The sequence below is a fragment of the Dromaius novaehollandiae genome, chromosome 2, assembly GCF_036370855.1.
Source record: "Dromaius novaehollandiae isolate bDroNov1 chromosome 2, bDroNov1.hap1, whole genome shotgun sequence".
NCBI lineage: Eukaryota > Metazoa > Chordata > Aves > Casuariiformes > Dromaiidae > Dromaius > Dromaius novaehollandiae.
In genome coordinates this window covers 116,622,869-116,646,530 of record NC_088099.1, presented here as the reverse complement: position 1 = coordinate 116,646,530, position 23,662 = coordinate 116,622,869, and the positions used below count along the sequence as shown (strand labels likewise).

Here is a 23,662-nt window from a genome sequence, read left to right as displayed (position 1 = left end):
TCAGTCAAAAAAGTGTTTACTGGGATTAACAATCTGAAAACGCAGCCTATACAAGCTATAAAAACAAATAACCTGAAATGCCGCAGCACTGGAAGCACCACAAACTAGTGCATAAATGAGCTTCCAACATGCAACGAGAGTCACATGTGCAGTGCCAAACTCTATCTGCCCATAAAGGCTTATCAGCACTGTCGCCGAGTGCTGCTTCAGCACATAGCTCCTGCCTTCAGCAGACATAAACTATTGTGTAGACAAAACTGCAAGGACAAACAGAGAGACCCTCACTGCATAAAGGCCTCCAAAACTGGGGAATTCTTATTTAGGAATTTCAGTAAGTTTAGGTGACTCCTGGGATATTGGTTTGCATCATGGCCAGTATTTTGTGAAATTTTTCTGGAAGGTTAGCTTTAAGCGGGATAAAGAATATCAAGACCAAAACTAAGAAAGAATTAAACATAACAACATGAACATAAAAGCTACTCTAAAAAAAGGGACAGGTTACGCTAGTGCATATCTCAAATAAAAAGCAATAACAAAACCTCAATCTGGAATGTTCTAGCAAGCAACATGATGACATTTTAATAAAAGAACTTTTCATCTAGGCCTTTGTTGTGGGCTACACCTCTCTATACATATTTCTGTTACTGAAGTCACAATATTTCTGCAGTCAAGAAACCAAAATCATGGTAATCTGACACTACAATGCATTGACATCGAATTACAATCTAACTAAAAAAAAAACCCCAGCTAAATCCTCCTTCTGAAAAGACCCATATCGGCTGTGTAACGAGAAAGTGCTCGTGAACTTTGAGAAATGGGACTCCTCCTCATAAGCCTTATGGGGTGGGGTTTTCCATGATCTTCAGTTCACAGCCACCTTGCACCTTCTGATGAATCCAAGTTTTGAAGGCCAATCTGGTACACTTTATGGTATAGAAAGCTTATATGCTAAACGGAGTAAAAGTATGCTGAAGCTTTTCTAACTGTACAACACCAGTTTTACAGCTGCCTGGAAATCCAGTAAGGTTTTCCTAATTAGATGTTTGGGAGCTTTTCTTTAGGGACTACAAGGAAATTCTGTCCCCTGCAAAGCCCCATTTACTTTGCCCCACCACGCATCCACAGAAAACAGGCTGAACATGCTAAAAGACTCCAGCATTTACCATTAGCATTTCAGCTCCTGCTGAAATTTGGGGGTTCCTTCATCTGAGGACCTTTTCCACTTTTTTGTGCCATAAAAGTCTATGGGATGAAGAGCTGCCCAGCAGCGAGGCTGGGATGTGTCCCAGCTGGGAACGGGTGCCGAGCAGGGAGCCAGCCCGGCAACTGGACATATGGCGGAGGCCCCTGCTGGTAAATCTGTGCCTGGCCTCTGGCACATACAAAATAAATTAAGCCTATCATATATCCCTTGGGAGCATGGCTGGCTAAGATAACAGAGTAAGTGGCCTTCTCTCCTCACTTACATGGGTTTAAATATCACATACCTCTGTTCAAGCCGGTGGGTTAAAACTAATGGGGTGTGGACCAGAGGCCTTATACACAGCGAGAGCTTTATTTTTCAAACACTGGAATGAAATCCCGCTTGTTTACCATGGAATCAGGGATCTCTGAGTCTCCTACCACTCAATCAACACTTAGCAGGATTGTAATTTTTTTTTTTTTTACCATTCATGAAAATTGCCATGTGTAAGAGTCCTACTTTTCCAAAGTTCTCCTGTTCCAGACTTGTAAGGTGAATTCTATAGAGCAAGCAAATTATCACTGTCATTTTCTACAAATACAACTGTCCCCTGCGTCAAGTCCAGGACTCGACTTTTCTGCCCTGGTTAATCTCTCGCTGTCACAACCTTTCATTGTCTAACTCATGGCTCGGGCACACATTAAATGCATTTCAAATCAGGAGTTTGAAGCTGAACTGTTTTACTTGCATTGACAATCAACATAATTTGACTCATCAAGGTCTGCAGCACTTTCTGGACCCACCTTTTTAGCAGATTAAAAGAAGTCATACTATGAAACACAAATCTTGACTATTGTTCATTGCAGATCATTTACGTGCAATGAAAATAATACTGGTGGAAAGGTGCAGTTGCTCCCAGTAACTGAGGAAGTTTTCCGCTCAGTGTAAATTAACCCTTTGAACCTTGGAAGGGGAAGTGACTTTTGCTAGGCCTGATCCAACAAATGTAAACTACCAGGTGCATTTGCTTGTAAAAGCACAGTTCTAGAAGAGTTTACTCACAAAATGTGTAGACACAAAGCTACTGAGTTTTTCCTGCCAAAAAAGTTATACACACAAACGTTTCACCAATTTTAAACAGAGAGGGGAAAAAAAGATAGGTCACATTTTGAGCCTGGCAGCCTTGACATGGTTTTCCTTTGAGACATTTTTGAATTTCTAATGCAGCAGACAGCCAAATTTAACAACTGAGCTTTTTAAAATATTCACGTGAAGCAGAAAATTGACTGATTCTCTGTGAATTGAATGGTCATTTTTGGAGCAAAGTTCAAGCTTTTGAAATGCAGAGAAGAGAGACACTTTAGATGGAGTGCTGTTTATTATGGGATATTAACAGTGCTCCTGGATATGATCTAAACAACAGCAAAGAAATAATTTATATCTGTGGCCGAATCCCCTAAGGTTACGTTGCTTAATGTCAAACTTTAGGGTTTTGCATCTCTGCAAATGTCAAGTTGTTTTTAGTAATGCCACTTCATGTTTTTTGATCCTGAGTAACTGTCTGATCTCTTTACGGGATAAAATACCTAAAATGTTCAGATAATCCAGAGGTTCGGGACAAGACACAGCAGAAGAACGTGAAATTTAAGCTCTGAGATAGGCCAGAGAGGCTGAAATCAGCTTCACTGCAGGGGGGAGAGCCCTCTGCCCCTTCCCTGCAGCTCTCCTGCTGCTCTGAAGCTGGGGAGAAGGGGCCGATGTTTCCTCTAGCCTGTCCCGTAAATCTCCCAGCATCTCCCATGGGAAGTGGGTGAGGTATTTATACAAACCACAAGCTGGGGCAAACAGTGCTCCCATTGCAGAGGTGTCCGGCTGGGCAGTCTCCCTCTTCATGGTTCAGTGAAATGGCATCACCCATTTAGATCATGTGCAATATTTATGGCTCAGAGAGGGTTTCTCCTTGGCCCTTATTCTGTTTTTGAGCCTCCAGGGCTTATACAGCAGGTTGCAATTGCGGGCTGGGAGGAATGACCTAATCCTGCCTGTCTTAGTGCCTCAGCGGAGATTTGGTTGGTTTACTGACCTCAGGACTAAGGTTTGCAGCTAAGCAGCGAATGTAATAAAACAATTAATGTGACAGCTCTGAAAGCAGTGCCACTGGTACTTGCCAAATCCTATTGCAACTCATTTCAATAGTGAAGTCTCCACATAGGGAGCTTCACCAGTTTTCTCCCTTCGTCACGACTGAGAATTGCAGCAGATGTGGGAAAGGCTATCCAGCCTGCCCATGAGGTCTGCATGAGCTGACTGTTCACTATTTAAGAGACCATGTGGACTGAGAAACTAAGGCTGTGTCTAGTGTCAGCAGTGGGTGAGTGCTCCCAACAGACAAAAACCATGAGCTGCTGTGCCTCTGGTGCTGGGGGATGATCACTTAGACCCAGGAGTTCTGAATTACCCCAACAACTTAGGAACAAGCCTAGTAACAGCCGATTAGTGAAATTGGGTGTTTGGTATCCAAGAAATCTCAATAGGATGACAGGGAATCACTTCTCCATCTCTGTTCCCCAGTTTGGCTCGAAAGACGTCTGACAGATTTGTAAATAAAGATTACAGTTTGGAATGAGACATATTTTTTCAAATTTTGATCTCTGGATACACCAGCATGAAAGTTCTCCAGATCCCCTGAAATAAACACACAAATGATAACAAACTTACTTCGGATCTGCTTTTTGATTTCCTTGGCAGGGTCCAACCAATTCTGAAAAGAAAATGTTTCCTTTTTCAATTTGAATTAGAAAATACAATAAACATTATTTTTAAAACAGTGCTATGAGACAATCCTAGAAAACTTGAAGATCCATCCCTTTCACTTTGGAACAGCAGCAGGCAGAAATAGCACTATAGTTTCAACATGTGGCCCTGGGTAGAATCAGGATTTTATTAACTGTCCCAGAAGTTTGAGAGCTGAATGGTTTGAAATTAAAAAACAAAACAATCCATAGAACCCTTTTTCCAAAGTATCTTCTGGGAAAATGCCAATCAGATTTCCACAAGCTTGTCAAGAAGTTGTTTTGATTTAATCCTTGAAGGGCTGAGAGTGCTGAAAAGTCTTGCTATACTCTCAGTTAGCATGGCACAGGACACATCCGTATTTGCAACCCAGCGTAAGTGCAAGGGGTTACCGCGGGGCACCGGTGGAGACTAAAGGCAGAATTACCGCCGAGGTGCTGTGCAGAGCTTGCTGGCTATGTGAGAAGACCGTGCCGAGGAGGTGGGGAATTATCACGGCAATGTGCTACTACTCTCTGGCTGCCGAGGAGCGCTGCTGGCCAAGACACAAATCCTCCAGGGAGGGCGTGCAGCAGCTTGCTGCCTCTTGCTGCTTCAGCTCCAGCCAAAGCTTAACATTTATGGAGCACTTATCCAACTCTCAGATATTGGGAGATAAAGTCCTTGCGTTCCTGCATTGTCTTCTAATGGAATTAAATTAATATTTAAAATGTGTAACACAGTGCAGAACAAAAAGTTCGCTTCCCCTAGGAAAGTTCCACCTTCTCCAAGGAAAGACAAGCAAATGTACCACAGCAAAAATATTAAAGAAATATCAAACAAACAAAACACAGCAAAACCCCCACAACCAAAACAACCAGCTCGCAGCTGTCCAAACCCAGTCAGTAGTGCTAATCATGAGGCTAAAAGAGTTCCAACTATTTTTGAGCACGAAAGCACACTATGCACCAATAAATTGAAGATGCATCAGGATTTCTATTTTCAAATGTGACATATGGTGTGGACGCATAGATTGTCTGGCTGGAAGAAATTTGGCAGAGGATGGAGGTGAATTGGTAAGTACTTTAACATTAAAAATATGCACATTTATTTTATAATATATTATTATATTATGATTTATTGATCAATAAATATGGTGTCAGTCAATTATTCCTTTAGTTATTTATCTCTGTAGAGTAACCGGTGATCTATAAATGTTTAGCACTTCTAAACCAACTGTCAATAATGAATGCATTTTTTTGCTCCCAGTACAGGAAAGCACACTTATTTGGAAATGCACTTACACATCTGCCTAACTTTAACAACAACTCAAAATTAAGCATATGCTTAAGTGTTATTGGGAACTGGCATGGACCAAGTGTTTGCTTAAGTGATTTTCTGACTCAGGGGCAAAATCCTCATATTTAGAAATCTGTAAAAAGAGGGGAAGAGAGAGGAAAAAAAAGACTGATTTCTTTTGCATCATATATAACTGAAATAATGGGAAGCCTAGAAAATATAAATGTTTTCACAGGACACAAACAGCTAAAAAAGTAGTAATAGGTCCAGCTACCTAAGGGAAGACCTTTGAGACCATGCCAAGCACAGAACACCTCCATCTGGCAAGCTCTGCTGGGCTATGGCACAGCTTGCTAAGAAGTTCTGGTATTTGATTCTTTTAAAATATTTACCTTAAAACATCAGCATACACAAAACATATTTTAAAATTATCCTTTAATACTCTTTCTTTTATCATAATGTGTCCACAATAACATATATGTATTTAATACCTGAACCTGAAATCATCTTGCATACCGTTAATTGCTTATTTAATGCTAAGGTTGAGATACAGATAGACAGCATGGGATTCACTCTTGCTGCTACGTACTTCTTAAGACTTATGTCTTCAGCCAAATCAACAATAGTGCTAAGACAGAGTAAGTCAAGACTTAAAGCCATACTTTATCTTAGCAGTTAGCAGCAGCAGTGAATCAACTCTATCTTTATCCCAACCATAGCATTAAATAAGCCATATTTGAGTATTATATGTTTAGTAATATATCTAGGAATGCAAATCTGACTTTCATCTATGGTGTTAATGAAATAAATCCTACTAGAAAGAGAACCAGCTACATGATTAATTTCTTTGATGTCATAAACAACCAACACAGGGGGAAGCCAAGGAAATGCAGGGGATGTTCTCAGAAGGCACAATACAGTACCAAAATATACTAGCTGTAACAGTTACAAAAAATAGTAGCTCTAACTACATACATGCAGATTGGAAAGAAAGATAAAAAGTTCTGTACTATTTGCAACTGTTTAGGGGGAGTGGCTAAGGAGAAATCTGAAGCCCACATACGAAAAGCCCAACCAAAGTCTGTGTTTTACCTTTTGGTTTTCTGTGTCTCTGTACGTTAGCCCAAAGTAGTCCTTTTCCAAAAGGTTCAGATGCTCACACACTTTGTCAAATAGCACTTGACCTCTGGAACGTTTCTGTGGGAAATGAAAAAAACCAAAAAATCACGCTTGCAAAATAAAGTGATATAAGCATTAAAGTAACACCTTTTCTGTTTAATTCTCAAATCAGTAACTCAAAATTGACTTATTTAAACTGACCTGTCTTTCAAACCCATTGATCTGGAGCTTCACAAGAATCTGCTGAATGGGACAAATTTGCTTTTCATAAAAATTCAGGTCCCATTATGGAGTTAAAAATAAATCAATGGACATCATGTTTCAAGTTTCAATTAGAAGATTTCTTCTGCCTTTCAGAAATTGCTACTTCAAAATTATTCCAAGGTTGTATCTCAGCAAAAAAACAGAGATTTCTTTGTATGCAGCAGTAGTAACAAACAATAGTACAAAATATTCCCAGGAGTAGATGATCAAAGCTGTGACTCCAGGGCAATTCACTGGAGGAAAAGGAGAATGTGGAGATATTTCTTGCTTCCCTAACACTGTGGACCAATTCCAGGATCTTTTTTTGTATGATATACAGGGAAATGCAATACACCATGTTCTAAAGTCAATCAAAAGAGCATAGCATCTCACTGGAATCCAACAGGGTAAGAAAGTAGTTTTCCAGTGTTCCACTAACCTTCTTTATTGCTAACAGGTTATATGAAAGGATATCTCACTGTCAACAGCAGGAGCCCTTAGCAGAACCTTCATACTGCCTTTTATGTTGGACAGTAGAAATTCAGGTCATCCTTGTTTTCAGTGTTATATATGGCATGGAACCCCCCCCCCCCCCCCCCCAAAAAAAAAAAAAAAAAAAAAGGCAGAAAAGTCCTTTCTATAAGCTTCCCTTGCAAACTTTAATATGCATTAGTTATGATAAAGAATTCCAAAGTGTTTGGACCATTGTTTCATCAGACACTGTCTGCCTCCCTGAGTGCATCTCAGCTGAAGGAAAAAGAAACATTCTCTCCACTTTATTTCAAACACAAACACATACATACACATATATAAGTATTTTTGCTTAAATGATGTCACTGAGACAGTTTCTTTAGCTGTGACACATGACTTTAAGCAGAATGGAAATACGCTTGTTACTTCAAAGGCAACACTGAAGCCTACGATGAAAGAAGGCAGAACACTTCTTTAGAATTTATCTTCATTAAAATAATGAGGGAAAATCCAAAACATTGCAGAGATTATTGTTTTCTGTCTGTGTTATGCAGTGACTATTGGTCAAGTTACACTGAGTATATCCATTACAGCCTGCCATTCCTTAAAGGTCAGCCATCTGGATCCATGTCCCCTCTACTCTACAGCACCCCTGTCACTACAACTATTTTATCAGGGCCCCTTGGTGGGCACGCAGCATTCTTCTTCCTGCACCACCTCCCTAAGGTATATAAATGGAGTGGAGAAAAACGCTCCTCTGTCAATTAAGCTGCACCTATACCATGTTGCCAGCACAGCAATGTTGGCTGGAGTGTGTGAATATTTCACAATCCAAACTGACACAGCTATGCCAGCAGAATGGTAGAGCCCAGAGCTGGCCTCAAACTATTTTAGAAGTGGTAAGCAAGCCAATGAAAAATAAAAAATTGAGGACTGCTGCCCAACACCTAGCAAAAACATTATGAAAAATAATGGAGTAAGCTGCACTGCATAACCTAATTTACGTTTAATTCAGTATTTCTATTGAAGATGTGATGGTACATTAGACAGGAAGGAGGGAAATAGCTCCTACAGTTTTATTGACGGTGAAACTGAGAAATGAGGTTGATAAACTCTAACAAGGGCTCTTCAGCTGAGAGGAAAACATGCCACAGAAGTGTACTGCAAATGGTGTGTATTGCCTTAACTTCATGTACTGTGTCTTCTTATACCACTTGAGTAAGCAGCTCTAAGGCCTTATTCTCCTTTTCACATGCTTTCAACCCTATATTAGGAAGCATAACTATAGCCTCAGTTGCTCTACGGTTTCGAACAAATGTTCAGTTAATTCTTCAGGCCACAAACTTGGAATTAGGTAATTGTGGCTTGGTGGCTTTATACTTTAAACTCCATGGAGAGAACCAAACAGATAAAAAAGAAGATTCCACTACTGATGCACAGAGAGGAACAAAGTTTGAACTTTCAAGCTAAAATAATCACATTTCTGCTAGAAACAAGCTATGCTGTATTTTTCTGAATTTCTTGCTTTTCTACTTGATAGCAAACTAAGTGGTTATCCTGAACAGACAGAAATGAGTCGGTTAAATCTGTATGATACCCACTTCAGGAAACAACCTGTCTGCACCATTTACATGTATTTGAATTGTGTCACTTCCATGTCCTGTCTTAAGAGTCATACAAGGTCAAAACAGGAGCTGTTTTATCTCGCTGATCCATGCAGTTGCACAAATGTCAGCTTTGAGAAATAGTAGCAAGCAGCTGCGAGGTATGACGTCTTAATAGAGAATTGTAGGAAGCAGTTGTGTATGGCTGTGCTGCACCAAAAATGAAATAAACCCCTCAGGATTATTTGTGTATCTAGGTACATACAGCACAGCTGCTTAGTACCACTGCAGGCACACATGCAACACTAGCATACATATTCTCTTTTTAAAATAATGTTGCCCAAAAACACAGTGAGGGGAGACTACGGCATAAACCCATAGGAAATTAAGTGCTTTAGTTGGGAATAAATAATTAAAGCAAATGAACAGACCTTCCATGCTCCTATTAATTGCTTTTATTTCACCATGTGCCTAAATAAGCATGATAGATAAGGCACGGGTATCATTTCTTTGCCAAACAGTCAGAGAGAGAATGGGAAGAAACAAAAGTCCAGTTACAAATTCATACAGCTCCTAAAGCCATCCTCAAACTTTGCTTTCTACCATTTTGGAGTGGCAAGTCTAAGGGAATGAAAGACTGGCAGTCTGCTGGTTAGTATGAATTACAGCTTAACGCAAAAAAATGTCGAGCCATTCTCAGTAGTCAGTCCAAAAAGTGTGCTTAGTGTATTTGTAACGTTTTGAGTGGATCAAAGCAATTTTTTTTTTAAGTTCATGATATAAAGTATTAACCGTTTAAATGAAGAGTTGTTTCAAAAGGTAAATATAGCAAGAGTCTTCTCCAAAAGTATTCTTAGCTATTCTTCAAACATGAATGGGATGAAATAAAACATACAGATATGAAAAAGCCCTTTTGCTTAAACTTTGGGAAACAGACAACTGAAAGAATACAAAATCTAGACTGGACAGTATAGACGAGTACAAAAATGAGGGAGGAAAAAGTTTACACTTCTCATAGGCGCTTCCCTGAAATTATATAAAACTCACGGTTCTCACTCGAAGTGGGAACTGGAAAAAACAGCCTCCTGGTCAAGCTCCCAGTGAAAAGAGCCAACAGCAGTAAACTTGGCAAGTTTGCGCCCGCCAGCAATTCCCGCATGCAAGGGAGAGGAGAAACTGCGTCTTTCTTCGCCAGCTTCTCTTCTGTTTTTGGACCCGAGCCTCTTCCTCCTCGGGAGGCGGAAGGCTACAAAAGGCTCTCCCGTTCCCCTAATTGGCTTCCCCAGAATCAGTCCACGTTCAGACTCCTCCAAGTCAGCTTCTGACACGGCTTCTGCACTGCCTCCTCCTTCCCAGCTATGCCCACCCCAGCTCCCAACAGTCCTGCTCTCAGCAGCTCAGCACCACTGACCTTATCTGACACCTCCCTTTCCAATTTTCCTTTCATTTCCTGATTCATGGTCTTTCTCTGCCCCTGGACCCTGCCCAATGCACCCCCACCCTATGCCCTAATCCATCCTCTCCCTTTTTATATCTTGGCCACTAATGACTATTGCTCAGCATCACTGAAAATGAGAAATGACAGTTAACACTATTAAAAACACTAGATCATAAAAAATTATATTTCAGCTAATGGCCTAAGGACCTGGAAGACAGAACAAACATGTATTTCCCTTGTACTTGTCTGTGACTTCTCCAGTTCAGGGAACTTCAGGCATTACCCCTCCAGTACACTCCTATCCTGCACGCTGTAACAAAACCATCAGACCAAGGCAACACATTGTACGTCATCGCAAATGAGGACCTCAACAATGAAGTACTTTATCTTAGCACTGCATGTATAACAGGATTATTGTAAACTCAATTACTCTCACTGGTGGACTTTCAGGCACAATGCCTAGTATTTCTTTGTGCAGAAAAATAATGAGAAAGTTTTTCTTCGTTATGGTTAAACCCATAAGCTGTAATGTACTTAAGAGAAACGGACATTATTAAAAAGAAAAAGCAAGCCTTAGTTACAGGTACACTGCCATTTCAGCCACAAAATAAGTACTGCACATGAATATAATCACAGAATTACAGAATATCTGAGGCTGGAAGAGACCACTGGAGATCACCAGGTCCAGCCCCCTCACTCAAGCAAGGTCAGCTAGAGCAGGTTGCCCATGGCTGAGTCTAGCTGGGTTCTGAATCTCTCCAAGGATGGAGGCTCTACAACCTCTCTGGGCAACCTGTTCCAATGTTCAACCACCCTCACAGTGAAGAAGCGTTTTCTAATGTTTAAGTGGAATTTCCTGTGTCTCAGCTTGTGCCCTCTGCCTCTCGTCCTATTGCTAGGCACCACTGTGAAGAGTCTGGCTCCATCCTCCTTACAACGCCTCCCAGTCACGTATTTATACACATTGATAACATCCCCCTAAGCCTTCTTTCCTCTTGGCTAAAGAGTCCCAGCTCTCTCAGTCTCTCATTTGTCAGATGCTCCAACACACTCCCTTCATCATCTTCATGGCCCTTCGCTGGACTCGCTCCAAGTAGGTCTATGTCTCGGACACAGCACTCCAGATGTGGCCTCACCGATGATGAGCAGAGGTAAAGGACTGCCTCTCTCAACTTGCTGGCAATGCTCGGCCTAATGAAGCCTAGGATGTTGTTGGCCTGAGCTACAAATGCACGTTACTGACTCAAGGTTAGCTTGTTCACAAGGACCTCAAGTAATACCCTGTATCACAGCAATCAAACTGTCAAAACCATATGTTACTATACTGTGATAAGCCTCTAGGAAAGTTATATGGAAAATCAGTAACAACTTGAATATGTGACACCAACTTCCTTGTCATGCAGGTGCTACTAAGACCACAGGAACCATCTTTGCTATTTAGTACGATATAAGGAAGGGATCAGGAGTATTTCAAATGTTATGTACTGGACTGTACTTCTCAGACTGGAAGCTAATGGTGCTACAGTAAGATGCATCGGGATCCAGAAAGCAGATCTCCCCTTACAGCAAGCAGGGCAGAAAGGACTGCAGGAGTAGCCCCAGTGCCACTCTGAGTTGGGCCAGTGCAGGAAGCCAGAAATAGCACAGTGTATTTCAGCATGTTCCACTCCCTTCCCGCCCTGGTGAGAAGGTCCTCATATATGGTGATGCCCAAAAGGAACAGCAGTTGCTTCTGGAGATTTTACATCAGCAGCAAGCTCCCCTGCAAAGTTTTGTCAACTGCTTTCTGATGCACTCTCTCCCACAGCAATGCACTCGCACTTGCTTGGTGACCACAATCATACTGGATTGGCCATCTCTTCTAGTTTTAGTCCAGCAGGAAGGTATCTACACTGGAGGACCTTTCACACCGGCCTGCTCCAGGCAGAAGCCAACTCTGCACTTACAAATTTCTCACCAGAGGAGCCATGTGGCACCAGTACCGGTTCCTTACCAAGACTGAGGAATTTCCACCCTTGGAGGTTTTCAAGGCTGATGCCAGGTATGTCACAGCTGACCTGACCTAGAGCTGGCCATCGCCCTGCTCAAACGAGCAGCTGGACCAGCTGCCCTCTCCAAGTTCCCTCCTGCCACCATGGCTCTGACTCTGTGATCTCTGCGTGTCTCTCTGCAGGCGCTACAGGGTTAATCGTCTTTCCCTCCATATACCTGACTGAAGCGTAGAGTGCTTGTCTGCTCCCATACTCTATTTTTACTCACTAGCAGATTACCTTCCTCTCACTGATAGGGAAATAGGATGAACAGTTGAAGAGCAGAAAACAGCCCTCTCAGCTTCCTAGAAATTAAAGCTACTGCAACCTCCAAAGTGTTGCATTTTAGAGTGGTGCTATTTTTGCATACAATGCTGCAGTCTCACGTGTATACAAAATGCTGAGCAAGGGGTGGGGGAGGAAGCTGTCTGCAGCAAGCAGGTACACTTTGCTGTTTGAAAGCAGTTCTAAGAGATCACGTTCAGAGAGGGTATTATTGGCAAGGGAAAACCCAAAGATAGAAAGAGTGCCCCACAGCCAAACAGCTATAAAAGGATTCATTTTTGCCACCAATAGCCGTCAGCTCCACTGTATACTAACTACAAGGTCAGAGCACCCGAATGAACTGAAAATTCTCCTCCCTTTCTGCTCAGTCAAGGAGCGCAGAAAGACAAACAGCCATCACATCTGTGGACTTGGATTTTAAATGGAAAGTGTCTGTGTATTTCTGCACGAATGCATATGCAAACACAACATAGCTACTTTCTTCAGAAAAGCTGTCAAGCTGCCAGTGAACAATGCAACACTAGCACTAGCCTGGCGTGAAATTCAGTACAATTACTATAATAACTCTAGTGGGCATGATCGTTGGAACAAGGACAAACAGATTAGTATCATGAAATCCCGGTAGAAATAATTGGACTTTAACTGATGTTGAGGTTAGCTGGTTCACATTCCTAATTAGCATTTGCACTTTCCAATGGATCCTAACAATATACTGTAAAAATGTGTGTGCTTGCTCTAGTCTTGCATGGTATAACATATTTTGGCATGTGACTGCAAACCTCTTCCTCTTCCCTCATTCTTTTTCATGGGGAAACATTAGCTATCTTTTTCATTTATAATGTGGACCATGAAAAAGATTCCAACAGTGTCCAAACCACTAAATTTACTTTATTTTACTGTTCCAGTTTGGAGTTCTATTGCATTTTGCAGGTATATTGCATTCTGCAAGTTATTTTTGTAGATATTTCAGTTTTACATTGCACAGCCTACATGGTGGTCTCTTCTATGCAAATAAAAGGGAACACACACATAAAAGTTAAAATGTATATGGCAACAAACAAATAACATACACAAGGTGGAAGTTTCATCTTTCCCATGTTGCAGCTTCTGCAATTATTCTTGTAACACAAACAAGTGTAAATGATTACCTGGCTGTCAGAAATACTTCATATTTGCTGCAGTGATCACTCTCTTCCCACAAATTCCCCCAGCTGAGACATTGCTGAATTCCAGTCTCCTGTCAACACATCCATTTTCATTCTTTCCTCAGGAATTACACATCCTACACATTATTGTGCCCAATCTTGGAAAAACATTATTTTTGCAAGTAGTTGTTACTTACAAGTTAAAGTGGTCAAGTGTATGTAAGTTGCCAAGATCACTTTTGTATTGAGAACTCTTATCTCTGTAGTGGGTATCTCAATGACATACATTTTTCATAATTTAAAATTACACTAACAACCTTTCTTTCATTCACAGAATAATTACATGTACACATGTGTGCATATGCACATACGCAAATGTGTGAATAAGTAAATGTTCAGTGTATTTCCAAATGCAGAGGAACAGGGGATTATTTTCATGTCACCGAAATTCTCCATCTACGGAGAGCTCCTAAACTCAAGCACTAGGGTAAAAAGCGTATTTGTATCTGCTTATGAAATAAACATCTATTCAGTAATGGCATTTCCCTTATTTTTCCTGAAAAGAACTGGTCAAACCCTGAAGGGTTGATCTGAGAATTCTAGAAACAAATTAGTGCATTTTAGGACAGAAAATTTCCAAACTGGGAAAAGATTTTTTTTTTTGACCAAATCAGTATCTTTCATGAGAAGACAAAAAAAAAAAAAAAAAAAGTGGAGAGTTTGTTTTTCCCAAATAAAATAAATGGAAAAAGTCATTCCAAGTAAGTTTAATTTCATTGCATTTCTGCATATTTGCATTTTGCATTTTCAGATGACCTACTCTCCCACCACTAACTTTCCTCCACAGTTTCTCTCCACCAGGAAAAGAAGAGAAAGAAAGGTGGCACAGGAAAAGAGTACTCCTCTATTTCTTCAAATCTGTTTTTTCACAACTGCAGTCAGTCCCCAGGAAGCTAAGTAGGTAGCACTCTGGAAGAAGAATAGGATGGAGAATCTTTCCTAGAGCACTGATTGCAGAAAATCAGCAAGTTTTCCTTGGGTTTAATAAAGTGCATCTTACAGACAATGTGTTCAACTCGCAGAATAAGACCTGGCGTTATTAAAAGCAAAGCATGACTTAACTGATGGAACTTAGGCCCCTAAGACCCTTGCTCTGTTTGCTGTAACTGTGCTACAAATTCCAGAATGCAAAATTTAGTTCAACTGAAATTTCAGCATGTTGAGAGTGATGTTCTACATCACTAAATGTTATATAGAACATTTTATGAGGACTCACATCTGCCACCAAAAATCAAACTGAACAAAATCTTTGATGAAGTTACTTGGGCAATGGTGTACAATAAAGACATCAGTAAAATTCACAAAAGAACAATGCAAAACAGAAGGCCAATGCAAACAACAGATACGCTACTACCACCTCCCTACTACCACCTTCTGCACAAACAGATAAAAGCTTAAAGCCAAAAAGCAAAGAACATATTTCACCTTTTTACTTCAACTTTTTTGTTTCCTAGAGAAAAACATTGGTTTTGGCAGATGCAGACTATTATAAATGAACTTTTACGAGGACATGTGTGTCTCTTGGATGGCCATAATACTCTCAACTCAGTTTACAAGCAGTTAGACTGCATATGTAGGAGATACTTGGCAATAACTTTCTGCCAGCCTTTCAGGATGCAAAGAAAATGAAGACAATGAAACTACAAAGTTTGGAGCAAAACGTACTACAGAATCACAGAATGGTTGAGGTTGGAAGGGCCCTCTAGAGATCGTCTAGTCCAACCTCCCTGCTCAAGCAGCATCACCTAGAGCACGTTGCCCAGGATTGTGTCCAGACGGCTTTTGCATATCTCCAAGGAAGGAGACTCCACAACCTCTCTGGGCAACCTGGTCCAGTGCTCAGTCACCCTCACAGTAAAGAAGTTTTTCCCCAGGGCCAGACAGAGCTTCCTGTGTTTTACTTTGTGCCCGCTGCCCCTTGTCCTAGCACTGGGCACCACCGGAAACAGTCTGGCCCCATCCTCTTGACACCCTCCCTTCAGATACTTATACACAGTGATAAGATTCCCCCCTCGGTCTTCTCCTCTCCAGGCTGAACAGGCCCAGCTCTCTCAGCCTTTCCTCACAAGACGGGTGCTCCCCAGTGCCTTAGTCATCTTAGTAGCCCTTTGCTGGACTTTCTTCAGTACCATGTCTCTCTTGTACTGTGGAGCCTAGAATTGGACACAGCACTCCAGATGGGGCCTCACCAGGGCTGAGAAGAGGGGGAGGATCACCTCCCTCAACCTGCTGGCAATGTTCTTCCTAGTACACCCCAGGACACCATTGGCCTCTTGGCCACAAGGGCGCATTGCTGGCTCACGGTTAACTTGTTGTCTACCAGGACTCCCAGGCCCTTCCCTGCAGAGCTGCTTTCCAGCAGGTCAGCCCCCAACCTGTACTGGTGCACGGGGTTATTCCTGCCTAGGTGCAGGACCCTGCACTTGCCTTTGCTGAACTTCATGAGGTTCCTCTCCGCCCAACTCTCCAGCCTGTGCGGGTCCCTCTGAATGGCAGCACAGCCCTCTGGTGCATTAGCCACTCCTCCCAGTTTTCAATCATCAGCAAACTTGCTGAGGGCACGCTCTATCCCTTCATCCAGGTCACTGATGAATAAGCTGAACAAGACTGGACCCAGTACTGACCCCTGGGGGACACCGCTAGCGACAGGCCTCCAACTAGACTTTGCACCACTGAGCACAACCCTCTGAGCTCTGCCATTCAGCCAGTTCTCAGTCTACCTCACTGTCCACTCATCTAACCCACACTTCCTGAACTTACCTATGAGGATATTATGGGAGACGACGTTGAAAGCCTTCCTGAGGTCAAGGTAGACAACATCTACTGCTCTCCCCTCATCTACCCAGTCAGTCATCCCATCAGACAAGGCTATCAGATTGGTTAAACATGAGTCCCCCTTGGTGAATATGGATTCATGCTGACTACTCCTGATCACCGTGTCTTCCTCCACATGCTGAGAGATGACATCCAGGATGAGCTGTTCCATCACCTTTCCAAGGATGGAGGTGAGGCTGACTGGCCTGTAGTTCGCCAGGTCCTCCCTCTTGCCCTTTTTGAAGACTGGAGTGACACTGGCTTTCTTCCAGTCTTCAAGCACCTCTCCTGTTCTCCATGACCTTTCAAAGATGATGGAGAGTGGCCTAGCAATAACATCTGCCAGCTCCCTCAGCACTCGTGCGTGCAGCCCATTGGGCCCCATGGATTTGTGGGTGTCAGGTTTGCTTAAATGATCTCTAACCTGATCCTCCTCCACCAAGGGAAAGTCTTCCTTTCTCCAGAGTTTTTCCAGGGGCTCCTTGCTCATCTATGCAGGTCTCCTGCCCCCTTTGCTTGACTTCTTACTCATAGGGATGCACCAATCTTGAGCTTGGAAGAAGTGATCCTTGAATATTAACCAGCTCTCTTGGACCCCCCTTCCTTCTAGGGCCCTAACCCATGGGATTCCTCCAAGTAGGTCTCTGAAGAGGCCAAAGTTTGCTCTCCTGAAGTCCAGGGTTGCGATCCTACTTATTGCCCTGCTTCCTCCTTGCAGGATCCTGAACTCCACTATCTCACGGTCACTGCAGCCAAGGCTGCTCCCAACTTTCACATCTCCAACCAGTCCTTCTTTGTTTGTGAGTAAAAGGTCCAGCAGCACACCTCTCCTTGTTGGCTCCTCCACCACCTGTGTCTGCAGGAACCTCCAGGACTGTTTATGCCTAGCTATGTTGTCTTTCCAGCAGGTATCAGGGTGGTTGAAGTCCCCCATGGGAACCAGAGCCTGGGATCGTGAGGTTACTTCCAGCTGTCTGTAGACATCAACTTCCTCTTCCTGATCAGGTGGCCTGTAGTGAACACCCACGACAGCGTCACCCATGTTAGCCTGCCTTTTAATCCTTACCCATAAACTCTCGACTCACTCTTCATTCACCTCTAGGCAGAGCTCGATACATTCCAATTGCTCTCTCACATAAAGAGCAACTCCACCACCTCGCCTTCCTGGCCAAAGCACGTAAGCATCCATGACAGCATTCCAGTCATGCGAGCTATCCCACCACGCCTTTGTAATTGCAATGAGATCATGGCCTTGTGACCGCACAAAAATCTCTAATTCTTCCTGTTTATTCCCCATGCTGCATGCATTGGTGTACAGGCATTTCAGAGAGGTAATCGAGCATGCAGGTTTCCCAGGAGGGGTGCAAGAGGATCCTCCATAGTCATGTCCTATACACACTTCCCTGGCTGTATGCACTTGTTGGAGGCATCCCAACTTGAGCTGCATTTTGCTGACCACCCTGTCTTTATAACTCTACCCCCTTCCCAGTTTAAAGCCCTCCTTACCAGGCTGGCCAACCTGTCGGAAAAGACATGCATGCCCTGCTTAGTGAGGTGGATCCTATCTCTCCCCATCAGTTGTCAATCTTCAAACAGGGTCCCATGATCGTAGAAACCAAAACCCTGTTGCCAACACCAGCGGCGCAGCCAGTTGTTAACTTGGAAAATCCGTCTCCTCCTCCTCTCCCCATTCTTTGCCCTCACTGGCAAGATTGAGGAGAAAATGACCTGGGCTCCCAGACCCTAGACCACCATCCCCAGAGCTCTGAAACCCTGTTTGTTGGTTTCCAATTTGCCCTTAGCATCATTAGTACCTACACAAAAGAGCAGCAGAGGGTAACAGTCCAAGGCATGGACAAGCCTTGGCAGTCTTCCAACGACATCTCGTATTCAAGCCCCTGGCAGGCAACAAGCCTCTGCAGACATGAGGTCAGGTCGGCAGACAGGTGCCTCTGTCCCCTGCAGCAGGGAGTCACCCACAACAATCACTTGCCGCTTCTTCCTGGTGTTCCCGCATGGCACAGGCTCTGTCAGCCCAGTTGCTTCCCTGGAAGCCATGCCCAGCTCCTCCTCAGCCTGGAGGGCACTAAACTTGCTCCTGAATTGCAAGTCTTCAGGAAGAGTAAGAGCCTTTCTCCTCCTCCGAGAAGTGACCAGTTTCCAGACTTCTTCTACAGCATTACGATGTACCGTTTCACACGGCACAGAGCCCTCCGGCAACTCCACGGTTGTGGGGTTGGGACTTCTGGAGCTGTATGGTCTCCGAGAATACCCTATCTCTTGCTCATCTTCTCGGATGCTATGCAGCCTACTGTCTTCCTCCCCTAATTCCTTTACTTGACAACACAACTCGTCAACAACAACACACCTGCAAGAGAGCTGACTGTCAGCCCAGGCCTCATGGAGAGGCCCCACACGCTCCTTGCAGCCTGAGACCTGTAGAGCTACATCTGCTGTCCGAGGGTCTGTCTGGGTCGAAGCCTCAGGCACAGCTGATGCAGTGACTCCAACAGCTACTGGGGAACATGTCTGCAGCGTGGCATGACCATATCTGAGGAAGCGTACGCTGCCAGGATTGGAAATGAAGGTGCCTTCTTGCACCCTTCTGCACAAACTGCTGCCTCTGTCAGCTGCACTCTAGGCCTGGCTCTTATCTAGGCCTCTCCCTAGCAATGACTCACAGGGTGCTTGACCCACCCTAATCAAGGGCCACCTGGATCAAAGGCCCCAACACCCTCTGATCAAGGGCAACCAAGAGAGCTACACCTAGCCAGAGCTTCTCCCAGGACAGCCATCACTGCGGTGCTACGTGGCCACTGCAGCCAGTCTCGTAACCCCATTCATTTTATGGTCCTCAAAAGGATTAATCTTCCCGGCGTTTAACTAAAGCCACTAACTAAACTTCATTGGTAGACTCCATTTGGAAATGTCCCAGGTCACAATTCCAAATACAATCTACTGAATAAACAATTTAGCCAATGTGAGTAGTACTAAAAACTAGGCAATTTCAGAAGGATTTAGTTGAATAAAAGCTGTGTTAAAAAGACATTTTTATAACGTGAAAATATTTCATATAAAGAAGTACTTTCCCTAAAAGCAAATATAAGCTCTCCAAAATGTTCTCTTTCTTTAATAGCATTTTTATGTGTGGACCTGCCTATGCAGTAAGTGTGTAAGCTGGTAACTGACTAACATACTCAAACAGCTTGAACTAAAAATTGCAGTATAATTATGTCTATCTCTATTAATTGAGAACTCTATCCTATATTGCTCTGCACATATGAATGCTGCACAAAAAATACAGTAGATTAGAAAGTATTTTGATATACGCCGAAGATTTTTTTTTCCCCATCATAGTGGTACTATAATTTGTCAGCTCATTGCTATTTATTGCATACAGCACCTTGAAATGTATTGCCATTCCTGAAAATATCCATTTTTCACATCTATGTCTTAAGTAAAAATTCAAATCTTTAGATGAATACATAGCACTATCTATGCTATATTTACACATCTGCACCAAGTGTCAATGACATTGTATAACATGACACAGTTTCTATCGGAGCAACCTTCTTTAATACTGTTTGAGCTCACAATCCTAAAAAAACAACACTAATCTAAAAAAACTCAAGGGCCTGCTAAATCCCAGTAAGAAGATTGGTGACCTCGTCCTGATTCTGGAATCAGACCAAATTAGGGTCTTTGCCTTCGACAGCAGCAGCAGCAGAGATCACACTAACCTCAGCAGCGGATGAGCTCTGAGCATACTGACATGGCCCACAGCGTTTGCATGTTTATGAATAAAACCTGCACTTGGGAAACCTGTACATGGGAATGCAAAGAAGCAAAAGGAGACACCTCAGAAATAATAAATATTTTTGAGCATGTTTATATAAATGGAACCATAACAGCCATGGCTGCACATGCAAAACCTGTCAGATATGATGATTATCAAATACTTGAGCATCTTAAATGTAATGTAATTCATACCGTAAAAATTCAGATCTGATAACAGCTCACAAGTAATACTCTCCAATAAAGATGACTGTTTCTCTAACAGTAGTTCAGTTCTCAGTACTTCTATTAGTCTGACACATTTGCTAAATACTGACATAAAAACAGTAAATCATATTCCATGCTTTTAGAGGCTTTTCAGTATAGGAAGTACTACCCTTGCCCCAGTATTATTGAGAATACAGACTTTGGTTTTTATTTTTGACTACACATATAACTAAGGCATTTTTTTTAATGCTTTCTGACTGCACTATGTCCTCCTGTAAGAAAGTCTGCAGTGACTCAAGCTGGTCTGTTGGGAGTCAGTGCAGTAGTTGAAGCTTTCCAGTGGGAGTTATAAATATAAATATTTTCCTTATTCTACTTATTCTTGGATGAGCTCAACAAACGCTCATCTCCCCTGTGCAACTGCTAATTATGCACAAGCGTATCAACAACATAGCAAGAGTAACCAACCACTATCTGAACCACAAAGAGTTACTGCCATATATCAGCAAAAAATCAACCATAAACATTTATTTATTGTCAACTGAAAAAAAGCTCTACTGGCAACGTAGTCCGATTTACAGTGTAATCTTGCCATACGAATTCAAAAGCCACAGAGCTCTCCCTGACCTACATTGCCGGGCTAGAGAGGAAAAAAAAATCACACAGAAAACACAGCACAGTGGAAAGACACTCTTGAAATAGAAGAGGCAGCATGATGATCAGGCTTTTAGGGTTGAGGTACCTTAGACAGAATCACACCATCAATGCTGGGATTGTCAAGAAAAATAACTTAGCCTATTTTCTATGGTTGCAAGCTACATCCAAGCTTCATCCACTTCAGATCGAAACCACTTCTGCTTGAGCAAGATAAATCCTGAGAGACATACTTCACCTCCATCAAAGCTTTGCTTTGCAAGCAGTATTTCCTCACCATCCAGCCTGATATTTTGTTCACTGTATCAACAGACAGGGATACTGAAAAATATAAAAGAAGCCCAGTGAACATCACATTGGGCTTAAGTGGAAAAATCACCCACAGAAGATTCTAGGATTTTATATATATGATAGGTAACAATTTCATAGGGTGTTAACAAAGGGTTTATTTATTTACTGGCTTGGAAACAGCAGCTCTAAGTGTTAATGTGGGACAACACCTATAAAACAGAAACAACGAGCAGCAGAGCTGGAGATGAAATGAGTCTTCTTGGCTGTGAGCCAGAGCAGGGGACAGGCACATGAATAACAGAGAAAAGGTGAGCATGGAAAAGTCTCACGGACATGTGCCGCAGCTGTTGGTGGCGATGAAGGCACACAGCTGGCGCGTGTGAGAAGTTCGCGAAGGCAGAGGAGCACTTCAGAGGTGCAACCTGAAGGACGAAGAGGGCACCCAAATGCCTATCTCAGCTCTGCCTTGGCTCCCGGGAGAAACCTGCATGAGTAAGTCCTTCTGCCTCCAGAGAAATAATACAGTATTTGTGGCTATTCTGATTGCCATTCAAAGGCGGGGTAGAAGATCATGGTCTCCTCCCTTCTTGCAAAGAGGTTAACCAGCAACTGGCCGGCATTATCAGGGTTTGAGTGTGCATGACAAAAAAAACATTAGCCAGATGGAAAGCAGGCTCCTGATGCCTGGCTTGTTTCCAACCAGTTCACTGAGCGGAGGAAACTGGAGGCAACATTTCACTAGGAAGTTTTCAGCTAATCATTTATTCTCTAGAAAACGTAGTTTCAGAGCAGCTGAACCTATTTTGTGAATGTAGGTCAATCTCTCTCAATAGGTCTCACCATCATGAAAAATGGCTAAAGTTCCCAAGGTATGAAAATGAAGAGTTTTGTCTCCTAAACCCATCATCTGCTGTGCCCAAATCATTTTCAGATGCTATTAATGAAAGGCAGGGGACCAGAGGACTAGATGCAGAAAATGCATGTAGAGAGGATTTGTATGGTATTTTTTTGTTATTTTAAGATTTTGGTATTTACTCCAGCTGTTACCATGTCTTCTCCTGTGCCTAAAGGCAGAATTTAAAGCCCAGCCTGCTATTTACTTGGTGTGACAGCTGATGGAGTGAGTTGGTTTTAATTCTTAATTCTTCCTGTCTATAGAAAATACTTACATATTAACTGGAAAAAATACAAAACACCTCAGCTTTCTTATCTTTTAGATGAGGTTTTCTCCTAGTTTTAATATTATATATATATAAAAAAATATATAAAATCTACTAAGTATAATAGATCTCCCCCTTGAACACCACACAGCCCAGATGTTCCCCAGCTGTGACCCTCTCCTCACAATGAAATTGGACCTTCTGTTTCTATCCATAAGGGACTGCTCCAGCCCTAGAAGCGCCACACCAGCATCACCCACCTTGCGGTATTTCCAAAACACTTAGTTCAATCTGAAGAGTTTTCTTATTTTAGATTTATTTTGCTTCAGTGAAAAACCTTAAAAAAATAAAAGAAGGTGCCCAAACATTTTTATTTTTGTTCCAGTTACCAAATGGAAGTATAAAACCTCTTCTGCTTAGCCTCAGAGTTCATTATTATGAGCTGGACAACAGAGATATTGATTTCTAGAATGTTATGCTTCCTGAATCGACAAGTATTTTAACTCATAGCAAGCTGTAAACAGCATTTCAAAATAGCACACCAGAAGAGTTGTATATTAGCTCTATTCAGTTGGAACATATTCAAGCAATACTCAGACTCCTACTGACGTGTGTCAGGTAAAATAGATCTTAACTGAATCCCCTGGCTAATCTAAGTCAGCCTTAATTAGTGGGTTTGGAGAAAGACAACATCCTGGGTGATGACGATGGTGCATCTCAATCCACTTGCATTACTGATGCATGCTGGGTAAGGAACGAAAAAACTTAAACAAAGCTCTTCGTGTTAAATTAACTGAACTGTAAGCAACGAGTAGGTCAAAAGGAAAAGACTTGGTAAAAAAATTCCCTCTTCTATTCAGTAATAAGTTTCACATGCAGTGCCATTTGCAAAAGACTGTTTGGAATTCATTAAACAATTAAAATGTGCAGGGGGTAATTGAAACACTATCCTTTAGAAAGCAGAAGGCATCTTATTACAGTGGTTTCCTTCTTGACCCTAAGGTATACCTCAAAACAGATGAGAAATTCCATGTTATTAAAGTGTCCATGCAAAAGCAGAGCAGACGTCCGCTGCTCCCAGGGAAGTGCTTG

General features: G+C 42.4%; 1 protein-coding gene across 3 annotated transcripts in view; it reads right to left on the bottom strand.

The window, feature by feature from the left end:
• The window catches only part of EPB41L3 (erythrocyte membrane protein band 4.1 like 3), a 148,865-nt gene that overhangs the window by 37,999 nt on the left and 87,204 nt on the right, over positions 1–23,662 (bottom strand). For all 3 annotated transcript variants that reach the window (XM_026122774.2, XM_026122776.2, XM_064507244.1), the window contains exons 4-5: positions 6,347–6,451; positions 3,902–3,944 (exon numbers count right to left, since the gene is read on the bottom strand). In XM_026122774.2, the coding sequence (XP_025978559.1) occupies positions 3,902–3,944; positions 6,347–6,451 (148 nt within the window). The remainder of the gene's footprint in view (positions 1–3,901; positions 3,945–6,346; positions 6,452–23,662) is intronic.